The sequence below is a fragment of the Lactuca sativa genome, chromosome 4 (genome assembly GCF_002870075.4).
Source record: "Lactuca sativa cultivar Salinas chromosome 4, Lsat_Salinas_v11, whole genome shotgun sequence".
NCBI lineage: Eukaryota > Viridiplantae > Streptophyta > Magnoliopsida > Asterales > Asteraceae > Lactuca > Lactuca sativa.
The window spans coordinates 33500056-33521636 of record NC_056626.2 but is presented as its reverse complement, the minus strand read 5'-3'; the positions used below and the strand labels follow the sequence as shown (position 1 = coordinate 33521636).

The following is a 21581-nucleotide window of genomic DNA, read 5'->3' as shown; positions in this document are numbered from 1 at the left end:
TTTTTAATATTTGTTTTAAAATTTTGATAATTAAAATAATAAAAGAGTCTCTCTTATACACACACACAAGAAAACACACCCCACCTCCTCTTCTTCTTCCCCAACCATAAACACACACTAAAATTAAAAACACATAACACACTCTGAAAGCTGAAGAGTAGAATCCCCCCACACACATAGCCGAAATTCAAAGAAGAACGAGGGACAGAGGCAGTGGATTTGAAGTGATAAAAAGAAAATTTGGTTTCCTGTCGGCAAATTTATTGGTTGTGATTAGGGATCCATTGAAGCTCTTTATTTCATCTGCTTTGATCATCTGTTCATTTAACAAGTTTGCTCACCATAGGTTTCTCTTTTCTCTTTTTACTGTTTTGATTCCTTTAAGGATTCTCGCACCATAGTTGTGTGGCTATTTTGGAGTAGGAAATCATTAACATCAGCATAACCTAAGTGAGTAGTAACAGATAGGGTTTTAGTAGAGCCCTATTATAAATGTTATTGGAAAGTGAAAGGCGCACAAATTCTTCAGCCATAGGATTTAAGTTTAATAATCGCTCATATCTTTCTTAAAACCCTCTTTGTGGCTATGGTGACCAGCCCCATTCGTCAGCCTATGATTGTTATTATTTGATCCTGAAATCAAAATCGAAGACTCTGTCTTATCAACATCTTTTAATTCCACCTAGTTATTTGACACATCGTTCTCAACAATAGTCATGGTATCGATGAACCACCGATTGTAAATTGATTTTGAAGAAGAAGATTGACTCTCAATTAACACGTCACACTTGAAGAGGTGTTTGGGTTTGTGACTGAGAAGAAGAAAGACAAAAGGAGATACGTCGGAGGTTATGTATGTGTAACATCCCAATTTCCAAGAATGAGATTTTAGGGATTTATGTGCAAATAAGGAAGTCTACTCGACGAGTGGATGTCCTGACTCTTCGAGTAGGAACGATTTTTGGCCACGTGTTTAAGTGACCAACTTACCGAGTCAGAGGAAGGACTCGACGAGTTGGTGCTGGAGGATGAAACCCTAATTTCCGGGGGTCTGCACCCTATTTAAAGGGTCATTAGCCTCCCTTAGACCCCCTTACAGCCCCTTGTGAGTCCAGAAACCCTAATTTGTGTGTGTGCTCCATTCTTGTGTGATTTTCAAGCTTGGAAGGTGTTTTTCAAGGAGAAGACTTGAAGTATAAAAGGATTAGTACATGAGGAGCTAGTGGATCAGACTCTTTTACTTCTTGGCATCAGTTTGAAGGTAACAAGTCGTTACCTTGACCTTCTCTCCTTCTAGATGTCATTATGTTAAAGATTAGGGCTTTCTAGCATGTTTATGTTAGCCATTTTGAGTTGGGCTAGGATCTCAAGTTGCAACTTCAGATCTGAACTTACCTTGGTCTCTATGTATATAAAGTCTCCATCTTTAGCAAGTATGGACCTTCTCTTGTGAGTTAAACCCCATTACAAGACTGGATTTGGCATTCTAAGCCTTTAAAGCCTTGCATGCATGTAAAGTTTGAAACTTTACGTGATAAACATGCCTTGGGAAGCTTGATCTGTATTATGGAGTTTTGGAATGGCTTAAAAAGTATCTGAATACGCCGCACATACGCATGCAGAGTGGATTCATTTGGGCTTTTAGGCCTTAGAGGGTTGAGCCTAGATTGTTGGGCCTCATAGCCCACTGTAAAGCATAATTAGGATCTGGGAATCTGGAATCGGAAGCATTGAGCCCTTGGGGCCATATTGAGCCAATTGGGATTACCTTGTTTTGGGCTAAAGACTTATTAGAAATTATGAAAAGGCCCATTTGAAGGGTTAGGCCCAATTTGGAAAATTGGGCCATTAATGGACTATGGGTGCGTTGGATTTAATGCATTAGAATGAGGTCTTATGAATGTTCCCAAATTGGATCAAAGAGTAAAATGGTCATTTTACCCTAAATAATGTTATAGACTTTGATTTAGTGTTAATATGATCATGATAGCCGGGACTCATCGGAGCAGCTGTTAGAGACTACTTTCCGCGAGTTTGGACACGCAGTATCACGAGGTGAGTTACCTTCCAGTAGCGGTGGGTCTACGGCCACAATGTCAGCCCACTAGTAGGAATTGTATGCTAGGTGATTGTCTTGGTGTTGTTCATATAGGTTTGCTATTACCTGATATGTTTGTGTGCTAGCATGATATGTTATATGTGATAGTAGTAGTAGGAGGTGAAATAGTCCTTGTATGTCGGTCGTAAGGACCGACGGGTAAGTTAAGCACCCCAGAACGGCTTGACCTGGGTAGGTCGGGCACCCCAGAACTGCCTGGAAATATATGTATGTTATATTATTACGTGGTAGAGGTAGGGGTGAATTAGTCCCCGGTAGTCGGGTGAGATAGACCGACGGGTAAGTCAAGTACCCCAAAATGGCTTGACCTGGGTAAGTCAGACGCCCCAGAACTGTCTGACAGTATGTTAATGTATGATGTGTGGTATGATGGGGGTGGGGGACTCACTAAGCTTCGTGCTTACAGTTTTCATTTTTGTTTCAAGTACCTCTTCAGCGAAGGGGAAAAAGCCGGCGCGGTAGCTGCACATCACACGCACATCGTATTTCCGCACTATGTGATTCATGAGATTGTACTATGATATTATTACGATTGTTATGGCATGACCTTGAGACATGAGATTATGGTTTTATGAAAAGTTGTGACTCGATGATGTTTTCTTATAAATGTTTTGCAAATTATTATATCAAGATAAAAATTTTGGTCTTGAAAATTGGGACGTTAAAGCCCACATACTATGAGTCCAATCATCCTCGGGATGGAATACTCTCGACCCACAACTATCGGGTTGGAATGCCCACAACAATCAAACATGTGCACCTATATCAGATAATCATATAACAATCTATAGAGACAATATACTAGGGTCCAATCATCCTCGGGATGGAATACCCACAACTACTAATCAAGCATGTGCACAGACAACAAGTAAACACATAACATTCATCATACCATAACTGCCACCTGACTCTCCGGGGTGCTAAATAGTTACTACTTGAACACTATCACATACCTCATGGCTTAAACAATCCTAGGCTAAAAGATTCAATTATATAACGGTTAGACTCAAACAAGAGTTGCGTAGCAAAACCAAATGCTCTGGCCTGAGACCGTTTGACCCATGAAATATCTGACTGGACATATTCACTCAATAACTATTTCACATGAAAAAGAGTTACACTATAACATGTAACCATCCTATCTACATGATATCGATCTAGTATATCATAACCCCAAACCAACACCCTAAGTACTAGGGTACCGATCTAACAAATCATAACTGCACATAATCCTAGATAACCAAGATAACAATCCTAAGGGCCCCACCTGGTGTCGTAGAACCTGCCAATATAGTAAAGAGGAACTCACCTCACAACTGTTGAATCGAAGTAATAAACTCAAACTCTCGAACCACGACCACGAACTCCACCACCAATATTTACCATAAGACCATTTCCATAAACTTCCAATTTACCAAAATACCCCAAAAGTCAACTGGTCAACCCTTGGTCAAAGTCCAAGTCGATGGTCAAGGTCAACAGTCCATGTTGACCTGACTCGTCGAGTGCAGTTCATTGACTCGTCGGGTCCTTCCTAAACTCGAGAAGTCATGAAATCGTCAGTTGACTCGTTGAGTTTTCCCTGAAACTCGCTGAGTTCATTTATGTCCAAGAGTCGGGGAAATCCTAGCTGACTTGCCGAGTCACCCTACTGGCTCGCCGAGTCCATATATAAGTCCTTGCACGACAATCTTCTCTTGTGAGTTAAACCCCATTACAAGACTGGTATGTGATAGTGTTCAAGTAGTAACTATTTAGCACCCCGGAGAGTCAGGTGGCAGTTATGGTATGATGAATGTTATGTGTTTACTTATTGTCTATGCACATGCTTGATTAGTAGTTGTGGGTATTCCATCCCGAGGATGATTGGACCCTAGTATATTGTCTCTATAGATTGTTATATGATTATCTGATATAGGTGCACATGTTTGATTGGTTGTGGGCATTCCAACCCGATGGTTGTGGGTCGAGAGTATTCCATCCCGAGGATGATTGGACTCATAGTATGTGGGCTTTAACGTCCCAATTTTCATGACCAAAATTTTTATCTTGATATAATAATTTGGAAAACATTTATAAGAAAACATCATCGAGTCACAGCTTTTCATAAAACCATAATCTCATGTCTCAAGGTCATGCCATAACAATCGTAATAATATCAGAGTACAATCTCATGAATCACATAGTGCGGAAATACGATGTGCGTGTGATGTGCAGCTACCGCGCCGACTTTTTCCCCTTCGCTGAAGAGGTACCTGAAACAAAATGAAAACTATAAGCACGAAGCTTAGTGAGTCCCCCACCCCCATCATACCACACATCATACATTAACATACTGTCAGACAGTTCTGGGGCGTCTGACTTACCCAGGTCAAGCCATTCTGGGGTACTTGACTTACCCGTCGGTCTATCTCACCCGACTACCGGGGACTAATTCACCCCTACCTCTACCACGTAATAATATAACATGCATATATTTCCAGGCAGTTCTGGGGTGCTCGACCTACCCAGGTCAAGCCGTTCTGGGGTGCTTAACTTACCCGTTGGTCCTTACGACCGACATACAAGGTCTATTTCACCTCCTACTACTACTATCACATATAACATATCATGCTAGCACACAAACATATCAGGTAATAGCAAACCTAGATGAACAGCACCAAGACAATCACCTAGCATACAATTCCTACTAGTGGGCCGACATTGTGGCCGTAGGACCCACCGCTACTGAAAGGTAACTCACCTCGTGATACTGCGTGTCCAAACTCGCGGAAAGTAGTCTCTAACAGCTGCTCTGATGAGTCCCGGCTATCATGATCATATTAACACTAAATCAAAGTCTATAACATTATTTAGGGTAAAATGACCATTTTACTCTTTGATCCAATTTGGGAACATTCGTAAGACCCCATTCTAATGCATTAAATCCAACGCACCCATAGTCCATCAATGGCCTAATTTTCCAAATTGGGCCTAACCCTTCAAATGGGCCTTTTCATAATTTCTAATAAGTCTTTAGCCCAAAACAAGGTAATCCCAATTGGCTCAATATGGCCCCAAGGGCTCAATGCTTCCGATTCCAGATTCCCAGATCCTAATTATGCTTTACAGTGGGCTATGAGGCCCAACAATCTATGCTCAACCCTCTAAGGCCTAAAAGCCCAAATGAATCCACTCTGCATGCGTATGTGCGGCGTACCTGGCACGTACGCCCGTCGTATGCTGACCTTGACCGCATACGGGAAGTTGACCCAATACGCCCAACATACTGGCCAGCTTCCTTGGGACCTCATTCATGACTTAATCCATTAAGCCTTTACATCCAAAATGTAGATCCAAGTCCTTTGAGACCTTGTAAACCATAAAGTCACAAACTTTATGTGCTTGCATGCATGGTTGGGGTCAAACATGGATTTGGGTCCTTTTAACAAACTTTAAGACCCACTAACACTTGCATGGTTATGGCTTAACTACCAAGGTCCGATTTTTATGACTCTTAGTGCCTCTAAGAGTCCAAAAGGACAACTATTATGGTCTGAAGTCGTTAAGATGCAAGAAGCCTCAACAATGGAGTCCAAAAGTAACCTTAAACACCCTCCATTAGCAATCTAAGAATATAATGACCAAGTTTGGAACTTGATACCTCAAATGGGTCAGAAAAGGTGTTAATCTTTTGGATCTACAAGCTCTTGGTGGATCCTAGCTCCTTCTTCAAGTTCCTTTCTCTTCCAAAGCACCAAAATTACACCAAAGTGCACTCAAATGGCCTCCAAATAACAAAGACACACCAAAGTGGGTTAGGGTTTTTATGGTGACTGCTTAAGGGTGTTAGGGAGGCTGGTCCAAGGGCGTAATGTCCTTTATATATGGATCAAACCTTAAAAGTTAGGGTTTTAGGTTCTGCCCGCGTATGTTGCGCATACTCTTTGGTACGCTGGGCGTATGCGTATGGCCTCCGCGCTTTAATCCCTTGAGTACGCTAGGCGTACATGGGAGGGTACGCCCCGCGTACGTGCCTTATCAGCCCAAAACGTACAAGGCCCAAGGTCCAAATCCAACTTTTAAAATTTAATACTCCTAAGTAATTACAAGATTAGTACCTTATAAATCCCAAATGTTACATGGGCATTCCAACCCGATGGTTGTGGGTCAGGAGTATTCCATCCCGAGGATGATTGGACTCATAGTATGTGGGCATTCCAATCCGATGGTTATGGACCAGAAGTATTCCATCATGAGGATGATTGGACTCATAGTTTGTGGGCATTCCAACCCGATGGTTGTGGGCCAAGAGTATTCCATCACGAGGATGATTGGACTCATAGTATGTGGGCATTCCAACCCGATGGTTGTGGACCAGGAGTATTCCATCCCGAGGATGATTGGACTCATTGTATGTTGGCATTCCAACTCGATGGTTGAGGGCCTGGGGTATTCCAACCCGATGGTTGATTGGACCCATAGTATGTTGTTTTGTTTGATATGATATGTGTATTATTGTGTGTATGGGTATTTTGAGGGGTAACTCACTAAGCCTTCGAGCTTACATTTATCGATTATTATTTCAGGTACAGCAGATGACCGCGAGAAGGCGAAGGCGTGACCGTACACTTCCTCATATTTTGACTTGGATTTCTAGGATACTCATATATGAAATTATTTTGAAAACGGATTTGTAATAATTATTGGTTTTTGAATGTTTTTGAAAAGTTTTAAATTGGCTTTATTTTTACGGATGTTACAGTGTGTGTGTGTTCTTCTTATACGATCCAAATCTCTCACCCTTCTTTTCCCTGAGCGACCTAACATTTGGGTGAGTATGTGTCTATGGGTGTGTGTTTGCAACACATTTATTCTCTAGATTAGTAGGTTAATGTATTCATATCAAAGATGAATATGGGTTAAGGCATCAAGTCACTTCTCATTGACTTAATACGAGTCTGAATTTATTAAGTCACAAAGTTGACCCAAAAAGCACAAAATTTCCATTTTACCCTTTTGACCAAAAATACATCTTCTCACACATTCTTTCTCTTGAACTTACTCCCTTAACCTCTTTTAAGTGACTTAAACTTATCTCGGTCATTTCAATGAAGTCATAACTTCATATTCTCATCTTTTTCTCATAATTGATCATTTTGCCCTTGGTTAATATTTGACTAAAAGTCAACTTTTTATAAATTTTAGTTTCTTACAATGCATTATTATAGAGTTTTACATTTTGACAACAAAATTTTGTAATTTTAGCATTTAGCCACAAATATTCTTAAACTTTAGCCATAAACTTTCTTATTTTAAACTTTAGCCACAAAACCTTTTTATTTTGACATATTTGATCCCTAAACGTTTGTACATTCATAATTTCCACCCCATACTTTGTCAACTTCCACTTTCCACCCATACCTTGTAAAATGTCACTTTACCCCTCAAATTTATACATCGACATCTTTCATCTCTTTACCTTTCATATCTTGGCATGTTTGCGGGTTTCACATATTTGGTCCCAGTGTAGAAATTGAATTACAAGAATGGTCCTTGTAATTTACATAATAGGTCAGGATTGGAACACAAACCTAAATGTAGGGGGGGGGGGGACATATTTACATATCATTTTTCTAGTTAATGATAATGAGATTTTTTGATATTTTGAATGTTTTCAAAAATATAATGTCTTTAAAAAATTAGAATTGATTGCAGATTTTATATACTAAACAAACAAATCATATAAATATACTAAACAAACCATATTAAATATCATCGGAATTCATATATCAATTACAACAAATAATATATAATTAGTAATATATTAATATAAAAATAATGCAAAATATTTTCGTATAAACAGTTAGGTTAAGAAAAGTGAAATACCACACAATTTCAAAGTTATAAGTTGGTCAGTGGAGGAAGTTAAAAAGGAGGGCAAGAGCACAAACCAAAAATGAGGCTGTGAGAGGTGAAGAACTAACCATCAGCAAATAGTGTGAGGACGAATGAGAGCCGGAGAGGGCGAAGTTCGTAAGGCGGTGGGCCCAACATAACACGATTGAGGAGAAACTAATGGGCGCAACATAGCACGATTGAGTAGAGACTCATGGCAAGTGGTGGCTGAGAAGTAGCAGTACAAACAACAAGTAGAGACCTGGAAATGGCCTAGCTCTTCGGCGCTGACAGTTTTTTGATTCTTCGCAATCTTCTCTGATTTTACATTTTTACCAGTTTGATTTCACACCTATTTTTACTTATTTTTAATATTTTGTGCAACTTCTGCTTCGTGAACTACATGTTCCACATTATATATAACATTTTTGGGAATATTGAATTTTTGCTCATATATTTCGGGGTTGAACGATTCTATGGGATCCATTTTTTATTTAGTTTTTCTTTGCCCTATTTTTTAGGATTAATATTACACCTATAAAAAACCAGTTGAAACTGTAATTTGTTGAACTAAAATATTAGTTCGTTTTGTGAACTCTTTTTTCAACGGATCGATTAGTCCGGTTGATAGAATAAGAGTTTGTTTTCTGAATTCATATATATATTATAGATACTGATAAGGCAAAAAACGGGGGGTAGGGGGATGGCCTCCCCGAACCCCTTAATAGTTTCGCCCCTATAATAGGTCTTTGTGCATAGTTATATTTACAGGAATGATGTATATGTTTAAAAAGTTAAATAAATGCTCATTCCTAATTACAAAATTACAAAAGTGAGCTTTGGTCCCTACATAAAAAGTGATTTACAAAAATGGTCCCCGTGAGTTTTTTTTTTCTTTTTTTCAAAAAATATCCTTGTAATTTCGTTAGCAAAACCTTACCTGCATCCCCCACAAAACGGGGAGAGAGCATTTTCTAGTGAAAAATGAAATAACAACCTAAAATTATCTTGCAATATAAAAAATCAAAGTAAGATTTGTTAGGTGACCATTTCCTGTCCCTTAATCCATTGCCACATCGGCTTCATATAAGTTTTATTTCTCTTATCTTTTATTTTTTTCCAAACCACAACCTATAAAAATGATATATTTCTCATTCATTCAATCTATTTACCACATCATTATTTTTAATTTAATTAAATTAGTAAATATTAAATAAATCATTATTTTTTAATTAAAAAAACTAATACAAAAAAAATACATGACAATAAGAAAAATACACGTTAATAGAAAAAAAATAATTAAAATCCTAAATTTTTTCTTTTATTCTAAAAACTATATCTTTTATTTTTTTTTTGTCTTTTAGTTAGCTATTAAAATAAAAGGATAATGTCGAAGGGAGTTTCACCTTCTTAGGAATTTTGGTTGCGCGAGACGGAGGTCAACGGCGACAGCGAGACGAGGCTTTGGCGACAGTGAGACAGAGAGGTGGACAGCGCGCAGCGGCTTCCGGTTCCTTGGTGGGAGACGGCGGAACAGCAGCCGGTAGTCTTTTCCTCCGTTTGTACTGATTTGTTACTTTCTGCAGCTCAGCCCTAGCTATTAAGGTAATCGTCTCCATTTCTCGCGGTGGTTCATTTGTGATTTATTCCTTTCTTAATTATTTCGGGTCACATTATGGAGTTGATTTAATAAAAAGAAGAATAATGTCGAACTTGGTTAGCTGCAGGCGTGCAGCTGCCCTAACTTCCTCATACCATGTGTTATATAGCAAGTATATAATGCATCTTAGTAGTTGTAGGTAGGGGCATGAGTTGCGATTCTAAGAGCTTAGCCTTTTAGAAATCATGTATTGACATTTAGATATCAAAATTGTTACTAATCATGTGGATATAATAAAGGATTTAGGGCCAGTATTATTGAGCATGAACATGTTTGAGTCTCATTAGTATATCTGTCCTCTACTTCTATTATAGTATTATTTGTATCTTCACTTAAGCAACACCAGTTCATATTTGTTTGAAATTTTGGGAAAGAATGTTATGCCTATAAATCTATTTGGCTTTGAATTCTATTTTACAGCCTTGTGGAGTATCCAAACCTTGAGAAACTCATCAAGAGATGAAAGCTCAATGCCAAAGTTTGGATAGAATCAGTAATCTCCCTCAAGATACAATTGAAAAAATTCTAACTCATATGCCAATCCGAGATGCATTGAGGACAAGCATTTTGTCAAAGAAATGGAGGTATTGTTGGACAAGAATGCCAAAACTTGTGTTTGATGACATGTTTACAGGATCATCTATATTTGAAAATGATGTAATCCAAGATTATAACTTTGAAGATAAGATTATCAAGGCAATCTTCCAAGTTTTGTTGCTACACAAGGGTCCGATATCGGAATTCTGTCTTTGTATTGAAGATACAGAAATCGTTAATGAGATTGACATGATAATACTCCATCTTTCCTGGAACAAAAATATCAAGAAATTCATTTTTGAATGTGTCATAGGCTACAAGCTACCATGTTCGTTTTTTTCGTTGCAAGAATTAGAACACCTAGACCTCAGATGTTGTAAATTTGAGCTTCCTCATATGTTTAACGGATTTAGTAAGTTGAAAATCCTCAAATTTTTTGAAGTTGAAACCACTACTGAGATGCTTCAACGATTCCTTTCCAATTGCCCACTACTTGAGGAGTTTACTTTGGTAAGTTGCATATAACTACTTATGAATTAAGCTCTTTTAATGAAATACATTCTTACAAAGGTATTCTTATGAAGATTAGAGACTTTGTAGGAGGACACAAGTGTACATTTGTTGAGCTGTTTAAGTGTTTGCCTTCGATTCAGGTTCTGATAATCTCTAAGTTTTATGTCAAGGTAATACTTAACTTGTTATTTTTTTTAATCTTATGCATGAATATTGTGCTCTAATCCTTGTTTTGGAATTTGGATAAAGCTTTTTGCTGCAGGTGGTATGCCATGGAAGCTCCCCACTTCACTAATCCACTTGAGGAGACTTGTTCTTGATGTCTGTTTTCTAATACAAGACGAGATTTCATCCACACTTTGTCTGATCAACAACTCCCCAAATTTGGAGAAGATTCAAATAAACGTAAATATAGTCTACATGCTATAATATATATTCATAATTCTACTGACAATTTGACATGTTTTCTGATTAGATGAATTATGATGGTGAAAAAACTTTCACCAACTTGTTTGATATTCAAGAAGACTATTCTGGCCTCAACTTGGATCATCTTAAAGAGTTGGAGATCACAAGCTTCCATAACCTTGCTACCGAAATGGAGTTTTTGAAACTCATTATGGCTAAGTCACCTCTGCTTAAGAAAGCACGAATAGAGCTCAGTATATTGGTTACTGTTGGTGAAGAAAATAAGATGCTTCGAGATTTGTTATTTCTGCCATTTCCACGTGCATCACCAGCAGCAAAATTCAGTATCGAACGCCCTAAATATTAACCGGTGAATGCAAATTAAGTTTTACTGATGCAAGTTTAAATGTGTTGGTTGAAATATAAGGATTGTAAAGCGCAGTGCCTTTATTGTCTATATTGAACTGGTTTAGATGTGTTTTTGGGTTGATTATGAGTGTTATGACAATTGTTAACTTTCTACTCCCGTATATTCCTCAACTCATCTATCCACCTATATTTATGTTTGACAAATAAACACAAATAAAATGTATATTGTAACTAAGTTATAACCAGTATACTATATGGTTGACAAACTAAAATAATAGAGACTATAAAAGTTACAATTATTATTCATAAATTTGCAAACATTTATTTTTATACAACATTGGATATTTTGTCAGCATGTCTATCATTGATGTTTCTGTTTCTCTAAGAATGTACTCTAGTTCCTGGTATATCTTACTGTCTTTTAGCAAATGAGTTAAGTTAGAGCATAATAATATAATAGACAAAACTAAAAATAGGATCCTATAATACACAAATAAATAAAACACCATGACACGGTTTATGACATAAGCATAAAACAACATATTTTTGTTGATTTATCGTTAGAGTGGCATATTTTATTTGTTTCTGTTACAATATTTTAACCATTAAAAAATGTCAATAAAAACATGGTTTTCTGGTTTTAATTTAAAAGGTAAAATACAAAAAATTTGCATATGTATAGAGTTACTTCTAAAGTTTTTGCTTCTAAACCGGCCCATAGCAAAATCTAATGGCATCACAGTTCAACGACCCTCTTGGACACTAATTCTAACTCAAACTATTTGGATCTTTGAAATATTATTCACACACACACACACACACACATATATATATATATATATATATATATATATATATATATATATATATATATATATATATATATATATATTAGGTACGTTCACAGCCCCGTGCTAAGCATGACCCATAAAGTCTAATTTATATATTTCCTGAAAGAAGTATATGATTGAAAGTTATGCTATAAATTGGTAAGGTTTTAGAAGAACAATGTCTTAATAGTAAAATGTTTATCAGGTTATGTTGAAAGTAGAGAACTAAGTAAATTGATGAATCCTTGAAAGTGGAATTTGAGAATGAAAAGAGAGTAGCAATACATAGGTAGTACGTGCTTCGGTTCTGAAGCTCAAGTTTTCTCATATCGTATGATTGTCCATGGTAGTAATAGAAATAGGTATGGATGACAGGATGAGTGTCTGTACCGAGTTTTCTTTGGTGTAATTTGGCATTTACATGAAGTGTTACAATCAATGGTTACTTTAAAAACTACCAAATATTGTTGTAATAGAAAGAAATAAAAGTATAAATGTTATGATAAAACAAATCAATAAAGTACATTTTTGTCATGAATCATACTAAGATACTCGACTACATCCTTGGCAGATTATTGAGTACTTGTATGACAGTGAACTTTAACTTTTGAAGATAACATCAATGAATCTTCTTCCATCCATCAATCAACGGTTACTTTAAAAACTACCAAATATTGTTGTAATAGAAGGTAACTCACCTCATGATATTGCTTGTCCAAACTCACAAAAAGTGGTCTCTAACAGCCGCTCCGATGAGTCTTGGCTTTCATGATCATATTAACACTAAATCAAAGTCTATAACATTATTTAGGGTAAAATGACCATTTTACTCTTTGATCCAATTTGGGAACGTTTGTAAGACCCCATTCTAATGCATTAAATCACATGCACCCATAGCCCATCAATGACCCAATTTTCCAAATTGGGCCTAACCCTTCAAATGGACCTTTTCACAATTTCTAGTAAGTCTTTTTTCAACTGATTGATTAGTCCGGTTGATAGAATAAAAGTTTATTTTCTGAATTCATATAGATATTATAGATACTGATAAGGCAAAAAACAGGGGCAGGGGGATAGCCTCCCCGGACCCCTTAATAGTTTTGCCCCTATAATAGGTCCTCGTGCATAGTTATATTTACAGGAATGATATATATGTTTAAAAAGTTACATAAATGCTCATTCCTAATTACAAAATTACAAAAGTGAGCTTTGGCCCATACTGTAACATCCCGAAATAGCGAGAGTAGAGTTGAAGGGCCAAAAGTGTTAATTGGGAAAGAGTGACTCGGCGAGTCCATGTATGGACTCGGCGAGTAGAGTCGCGGCTGGACCGCGTGTTAAGTAGCCGACTCGGCGAGTCGATGAGTTGGACTCGGCGAGTAGGCGCTGGGTGGAGAAAACCCTAATTCTCGGGATTGAGCCCTATATAAGGAACATTATGTTCCTTCCCCAGCCTCTTTACTTCCCTCTTGAGTGCTAGAAACCCTATATCGCAGAGGAGATCCATTGTTGAGTGGATTGAAGCTTGGAGAAGTAATCTTTGAAGGAAATTGTGGGAATTGAAGGCTTGGGGCAAGGGGCTTTGCTTGGAACCAACTTCATTGCAGTTGGGGGCGTCCATTGGAGGTAATATCTCGTTCTTGGTCCGATTGTATGTTGTTTCTTCATTTTGGGGTTTGTGGGATCATGTTTAAGGGTGTAAATGGATGTCTATAGGGTAGATCTGAGGTTGCTACCTCAGATCTGGAAGGGAGGAGAATCAGAGAGCATGAAAGTCCCTGTGTTGGAGTGTTTTGTGAGGCTTGCAAGTCCCAAACCCTAGTTATGAGTGAATTTGGCCTAGATCTATTTGGATTCACGTAAAGATTGCCACTTTACGTGATGGATGAGTTGTAGGAGGTTGGATCTATGTTTTGGATCATTTGCATGGCCTGGAAAGCTTCTGAATGGATTCAGATTGGTGGTACTCGGCGAGTCACATGGGTGAACTCGACGAGTTGCTTGAAGATGAGCTGGGACTCGACGAGTTGGAAGAACAACTCGGCGAGTCGGATGAAGATAGCCTTGGACTCGGCGAGTCTGTTCTTGGACTCGGCGAGTCTTGTCGAAGAGTTCCGATATTCTCTGGTTGAGTCGAGAATCGGTGAGTCAAGGGATGACTCGGTGAGTTGTGTGCGAGTGGTCTCTGAGTTGTTGGACTCGGCGAGTCTCGGGGTGACTCGGCGAGTTAGGTCGCGGATGGAGTGAAATCTGAGCATGGGAACTCGACGAGTCATAGGGTTGACTCGGCGAGTAGGGTCAGTCAGGAGTTGACTTTGACTTTGTCTTTGCCCAAGGGTTGACCAATGGTGTTCAGGGGCATTTTGGTAATTATTGTTTGTTGTTTTGAGTTCAGCGCATTGGTGGTTGACCAGTGGTGGAGATCGTATCAGTGATCGGAGTAGCTCGGATCATCTGTTCAGTCGGCAGCTTCGAGGTGAGTTATCCTCACTATATCATCGGGGTCTAAGGCACCAAGGCCGGCCCTTATCGGATTGAGATCCGGGTAGTTGTGTTTATGTTGCTACTTTATCATGTTGCATCCTGTGAGTTAGGATGGTATATGCTAGAGACCTGATTGAGATCGGTATCCAGAGAGATAGGGAGATGCTATGTTAGTGACCTGTTAGGTCGGTATCCTGGTTAGGATAGTGGCATGTTATGTGATTTATTGATCTGCTTGTTATCTGTGAATTGTTAGATGATTGTATGTATATGTGCACATGGATGTATGGACTGGAGTTGGGTTGAGGCGGGTCCTGCTGTGTGCAGTAGGCCAAGATACCCAGGGCGGACCGGTTGTCCCGTAGGCCCAGCGAGCGGTCCGGACAGGCTGTAGGTCCCGGTAGGGGCGGACCAGACGTGCCGAAGGCTCGGAGAGTGGACCAGACAGACTGAAGGCCCGGTGCGGGCGGACCAGTCATACTGTAGACTCAGAGAGTGGACCAGGTGGATTGAAGGCCCGGGAACGGGCGGACCAATCACACTGCAGACTCGATGTATGCGGATTGACTCAGAGGGTGGACCAGGTGGACTGTTGGCCGGTGCGGCGGACCAGTCACACAGTAGACCCGGAGAGCATGGCTGTTCTATGATCGGATATGTTATGGCATGTTATGCGTGTATGGTATTTGTGGTTGGTATTTTGGGGGTATCTCACTAAGCTTTCGGGCTTACAGTTGTGGTTTCATGTTTTTCAGGTTCTTCAGGAGATCGCGGCAAGGCGAAGGCGTGATCGTACCGCTCCTCGAAATTTTGTGGTGTTATGATTCTGGGAATACGATAACTATTTTGTAATGAAAACCTTTTTGTAAAGAATTATTGGAATTGAGATGTTTTTGAAAAATTTAAAATTTGTTGTGTTTTTCGGTCGTTACAAGTTGGTATCAGAGCCTTGGTTTGAGTGAATTGGAGAAACACTCGTGTGACTCCAGTCTCAAATCGAGGAGAGTTTTTGAAAGAGTAATTAAAAACGGTTTTCAAAAAAATGAGTAAAGGAGGACGCGGAGGTACGATCAGCCAGAGCCAGTAAGTAACCCCAAAATACCATGCATGTTATTTGTTTTTGAGCTTTGATAGAACAGCATGCTAGTGTTAGGCTAGGGATCTTCAGGATTTCATGATATGTTGCTTGATTTGTGATGCCTGTAGCCTAGGGTCCCTTATGGGAGATTCTCAGTGTTTCTCTAGTGGTGAGGGTTGATTATTGTTATGCTTGTTCTCTAGGGTATTGTGGTAGTACTTCATACAAATGTGGGTAGGTGTGGAAGGTAGTATGGGCCCGTACTACTGAAAGCACAGGACCCATACGCGTATCAGGGAAACCATGATCTCTAGGGTGGGTTGAGAGAGAGTTGGATCCCAGGGTGTGGGAAGAGTCTGAGATTTTGTGTGGTGTTTCCTTTCAGTATGGAGATTCCGAGGCATGATGAGAGTGGATCCGGGTCAGGATCGAGAGCTGGAGAGAGGATTCCGGGCGAATCAGTGCCGCCCGAGATTGTCGGTCAGATGAGCACGAGCGAGTTGGACGCAAGGATTCGTGAGATCCTGCGTGAGGAAATTGCGGAGTTGTTCCGGGCTGAGTTGCCAGAGCTGTTTGGGTCGATTAAGACCGCCATGATTGAGTATTTTGATGAGCGTTATGCGGCTCTCACCGAGACGGCTACCGCGGCGGCTACAGCAGCTGTAGCGGCGGCAGGGGGTGGAGCTAGTCGGGGTTTTCAGTATCGGGACTTCGATAGGACGAAGCCTCCCACATTCGATGGAGTTCAGGACCCAATTGTTGCCATGAGGTGGTTGTCCGACGTGGAGGGATGTTTCTTCACGTGTTCATGCCCTGCTGATCATAGGGTGAGGTGTGCTCTGAACCTGTTGAGGCTCGGGGCGAAGGATTGGTGGAGATTGACCACGGGGTCATTTTCGGAGGCGCAGAGGGCTGCGGTTTCATGGGATCAGTTCAGAGAAATGTTCAGTACTCGTTATGTTCCGCAGGTTGAGAGGGAGAGATTGGCTCAGGAGTTCCTTGAGCTGAAGCAGGACTCGGAGTCGGTGACTGAGATCACCAGGATGTTCACTGAGAGGGCGATGTTTTGCCCAGAGTTCGCTTCAGAGCAGGCTCAGATGTCTCGATATCTGAGCATGCTCAAGAGGGATATCAGGCAGTTTGTGTCTGCGCAGAGGTGCGAGACCTTGTTGGAGTTGCAGGAGGCCGCTAGGCGGCGTGAGTTAGAGATTGAGTTGCAGATGCGTGAGTCGAGGCAGGCTCCGGTGCAGTCGCAGCCGGCGCCGAAGCGGTCCAAGACCGTCGATGTTAGAATGGGGGATTCGAGCAGCCACACTTGTGGGAAGTGTGGGAAGGATCACACCGGGGTTTGTAGGACCGGTGGTGCATGCCGCAAGTGCGGAAGGGATGGGCACTATGCGAGGGATTGTCGGCAGTCAGCGTCAGTTCGGGATTTGAGGATCTGCTATCATTGTCATCAGGTTGGACATTTGAGGGCCAACTGTCCACAGTTTGCTGCTGGGTCGGTGCAGGCTCCAGCACCGGCCACTTTGAGGATCACAGGTGGAGGTCAGGGTGGAGCGGAGCCCCCAAGGGCTCAGGGTCGTGTTTTTCAGCTTGTTGCAGAGGAGGTCAGGGCAGTGCCAGAGACAGCTGCGGGTATGTTTCTTTCTTGATGTCTTGTTATCTTGTGATTATTGTGGTGTAATGTTCATGAGCCGGTAATTGTTTGGTTTTCGTTGTGATATTCTTCATTTTTCGGGTTGTGGTTTGGGTTATGGATTTGTGTTTCGGGTTTTCGTCTTGGTATCCGTTGCTCCCTGAGGGTTTGATATGATTATGGTTAGTATTTTGGTGCTTTCGTTGGCTATCGTTCGTAAGGGTTGTTAGTGGAGATGCGGCTTTGGGTTGTATGTCAGGCAGCTTCTTCGTTCATGGAAGGGATAATTGGAGATCGGATTCTTCTTGAGCGGATTGATCGGTGAGGAGATGTGTTTTGCTAAGGGTTGTTATGCTTGTGAAAGCGGCCCGTGTGTAAGTGGTCTCTTGGTGCAGGGTTGTTTGGGAAGGTTGTTGATGGCGGCTGGCGGTTGTTAGTCAGTGCTATAGTGGGGGAGAATTGGAGAATTCTCCGGAAGATCGATGAGTACTTGAGGGTGTTTAGCTGTTGGGTTTCAGCAGTGTTCTGTCAACCTAGAGTATAGGCTGATAAGAGCGAGTGTCGGGCACGCGGGGCGGGATACAGACCTAGGGCATTGGTTATGGAGGCCTGGAAGCAGGCTGGGATCGAGTGTGTCAACGGAGTTAGAGTTCGGAACCCCTAGAGGGCTAGAACGGTATGCATGGGAGGAATCCTGAGGGGGGATAGCATGGAATGTTGGTTGATAGTGAGCGGTCCGGATAGACTGAAGGCCGGAAGGCGTACCAGTCAGACCGAAGGCTCGGAGAATGGTCCAGCCAAACTGAAGGCTCTGAGAGCGGTCCAGATTGGCTGAAGGTTCTGAGAGAGTGGTCCAGATGGACTGAAGGCCGGGTGGGGCGGTCCAGTCATGCTGAAGACTCTGCGGGTATTGTTGGTTCAGTTTGAGATTTGCGGATTGTGTGTGCTGCAGTGTGATTGCATTGGAAGGTCTGGCCCCGGGTAGTGATTTGGAGGAGTTGAGAGAATACATGGGCTTGAGAGCCCCTGCAATGAGAGCCAGAGTATGTGAATCGCGGTTACGCAAAAAGGGTGGTGTCGCATTGGGCGAGCACCGTGGCACGTGTTGGAGTGGCTATGTGGCCAAGTGGATTCCTTGGAAAAGGAAGGGAGAAAGGTGTGTAACTCCGAAGGGGGAGTGCAAGTTCGCGAAAGTGAAAGCTGCAGAGCAGAATTATGATTAGAGTATTTCGAGTATGGTTTTGAGCATCGTGTTCACGGCAGTGAAGTAGGAGCTCATCCGGTTGGGATGTCTGCCGAGGTTGTGGAAGGGATTCCGCAGGTGTAGAGCCCAGAGGCTTGGAAAGAATGCAGGGGGAGAGTCCTGGACTCTCAGTATGATTCTGTTCAGGGTATTGGGTATGTATTAGTGGTTCATCCTGGGGGATGTTTGAGGGTGTCATCAGTGTGTCGGGTTTTCCAAACCTGAGGATGCTGGAGCTAGTTCAGCATGTGTAAGTGTTTGTAAGAAGAGGACTCGTGGGAGTGCTCTGAGATAGAGAATGGGTTTCCGTTGTCACGGAATGGATAGAGTGGGATTCGGATCGGGGATCCGATGGTTCATGGTTTGTCTAGCCTTTATGAGTCGAGTGATGGTTGTGAGTTGGAGTAAGTGTTCCAGTATGGGTAATGCTCAGGGGTTAAGTGAAGTTATTAGAGAGTGAATCCGGCGCCCTATTGGAGACGGTGGTCAGGACACCGTGAGGGAAGGAAAGTGTATTCGAGTTCGTTTTGGGTATGCCTTGTGGGACCTGGTCTGGTTGAGGCCAGGTGGAGCATTGTGGGAGTGTCCTTGGAGTTGAGCTGCTATAGGCTTCGAGGGCGAAGCCTAATATAAGTGGGGGAGAATTGTAACATCCCGAAATAGCGAGAGTAGAGTTGAAGGGCCAAAAGTGTTAATTGGGAAAGAGTGACTCGGCGAGTCCATGTATGGACTCGGCGAGTAGAGTCGCGGCTGGACCGCGTGTTAAGTAGCCGACTCGGCGAGTCGATGAGTTGGACTCGGCGAGTAGGCGCTGGGTGGAGAAAACCCTAATTCTCGGGATTGAGCCCTATATAAGGAACATTATGTTCCTTCCCCAGCCTCTTTACTTCCCTCTTGAGTGCTAGAAACCCTATATCGCAGAGGAGATCCATTGTTGAGTGGATTGAAGCTTGGAGAAGTAATCTTTGAAGGAAATTGTGGGAATTGAAGGCTTGGGGCAAGGGGCTTTGCTTGGAACCAACTTCATTGCAGTTGGGGGCGTCCATTGGAGGTAATATCTCGTTCTTGGTCCGATTGTATGTTGTTTCTTCATTTTGGGGTTTGTGGGATCATGTTTAAGGGTGTAAATGGATGTCTATAGGGTAGATCTGAGGTTGCTACCTCAGATCTGGAAGGGAGGAGAATCAGAGAGCATGAAAGTCCCTGTGTTGGAGTGTTTTGTGAGGCTTGCAAGTCCCAAACCCTAGTTATGAGTGAATTTGGCCTAGATCTATTTGGATTCACGTAAAGATTGCCACTTTACGTGATGGATGAGTTGTAGGAGGTTGGATCTATGTTTTGGATCATTTGCATGGCCTGGAAAGCTTCTGAATGGATTCAGATTGGTGGTACTCGGCGAGTCACATGGGTGAACTCGACGAGTTGCTTGAAGATGAGCTGGGACTCGACGAGTTGGAAGAACAACTCGGCGAGTCGGATGAAGATAGCCTTGGACTCGGCGAGTCTGTTCTTGGACTCGGCGAGTCTTGTCGAAGAGTTCCGATATTCTCTGGTTGAGTCGAGAATCGGTGAGTCAAGGGATGACTCGGTGAGTTGTGTGCGAGTGGTCTCTGAGTTGTTGGACTCGGCGAGTCTCGGGGTGACTCGGCGAGTTAGGTCGCGGATGGAGTGAAATCTGAGCATGGGAACTCGACGAGTCATAGGGTTGACTCGGCGAGTAGGGTCAGTCAGGAGTTGACTTTGACTTTGTCTTTGCCCAAGGGTTGACCAATGGTGTTCAGGGGCATTTTGGTAATTATTGTTTGTTGTTTTGAGTTCAGCGCATTGGTGGTTGACCAGTGGTGGAGATCGTATCAGTGATCGGAGTAGCTCGGATCATCTGTTCAGTCGGCAGCTTCGAGGTGAGTTATCCTCACTATATCATCGGGGTCTAAGGCACCAAGGCCGGCCCTTATCGGATTGAGATCCGGGTAGTTGTGTTTATGTTGCTACTTTATCATGTTGCATCCTGTGAGTTAGGATGGTATATGCTAGAGACCTGATTGAGATCGGTATCCAGAGAGATAGGGAGATGCTATGTTAGTGACCTGTTAGGTCGGTATCCTGGTTAGGATAGTGGCATGTTATGTGATTTATTGATCTGCTTGTTATCTGTGAATTGTTAGATGATTGTATGTATATGTGCACATGGATGTATGGACTGGAGTTGGGTTGAGGCGGGTCCTGCTGTGTGCAGTAGGCCAAGATACCCAGGGCGGACCGGTTGTCCCGTAGGCCCAGCGAGCGGTCCGGACAGGCTGTAGGTCCCGGTAGGGGCGGACCAGACGTGCCGAAGGCTCGGAGAGTGGACCAGACAGACTGAAGGCCCGGTGCGGGCGGACCAGTCATACTGTAGACTCAGAGAGTGGACCAGGTGGATTGAAGGCCCGGGAACGGGCGGACCAATCACACTGCAGACTCGATGTATGCGGATTGACTCAGAGGGTGGACCAGGTGGACTGTTGGCCGGTGCGGCGGACCAGTCACACAGTAGACCCGGAGAGCATGGCTGTTCTATGATCGGATATGTTATGGCATGTTATGCGTGTATGGTATTTGTGGTTGGTATTTTGGGGGTATCTCACTAAGCTTTCGGGCTTACAGTTGTGGTTTCATGTTTTTCAGGTTCTTCAGGAGATCGCGGCAAGGCGAAGGCGTGATCGTACCGCTCCTCGAAATTTTGTGGTGTTATGATTCTGGGAATACGATAACTATTTTGTAATGAAAACCTTTTTGTAAAGAATTATTGGAATTGAGATGTTTTTGAAAAATTTAAAATTTGTTG

At 42.0% G+C, this 21581-nt stretch overlaps 1 protein-coding gene across 1 annotated transcript; it reads left to right on the top strand.

Annotated features, from left to right (window-relative positions):
• Positions 1–9392: 9392 nt before the first annotated feature.
• On the top strand, positions 9393–11654 carry LOC111896439 (F-box/FBD/LRR-repeat protein At1g13570). The gene is made up of 5 exons (XM_023892428.3): positions 9393–9601; positions 10077–10703; positions 10778–10876; positions 10956–11111; positions 11182–11654. Exons 2-5 carry the CDS (start codon positions 10116–10118, stop codon positions 11479–11481), a joined length of 1143 nt encoding a protein of 380 aa, XP_023748196.1. The 5' UTR covers positions 9393–9601; positions 10077–10115; the 3' UTR covers positions 11482–11654.
• Positions 11655–21581: the final 9927 nt, after the last annotated feature.

Excerpts from the sequence above, each read along its gene's own strand:
- LOC111896439 (XM_023892428.3), top strand. The coding sequence starts at position 10,116 with ATGAAAGCTCAATGCCAAAGTTTGGATAGAATCAGTAATCTCCCTCAA. Across the intron at positions 10,877-10,955 it reads TCTCTAAGTTTTATGTCAAG|CTTTTTGCTGCAGGTGGTAT; the intron begins GTAATACTTAAC and ends ATTTGGATAAAG. Across the intron at positions 11,112-11,181 it reads TGGAGAAGATTCAAATAAAC|ATGAATTATGATGGTGAAAA; the intron begins GTAAATATAGTC and ends TTTTCTGATTAG.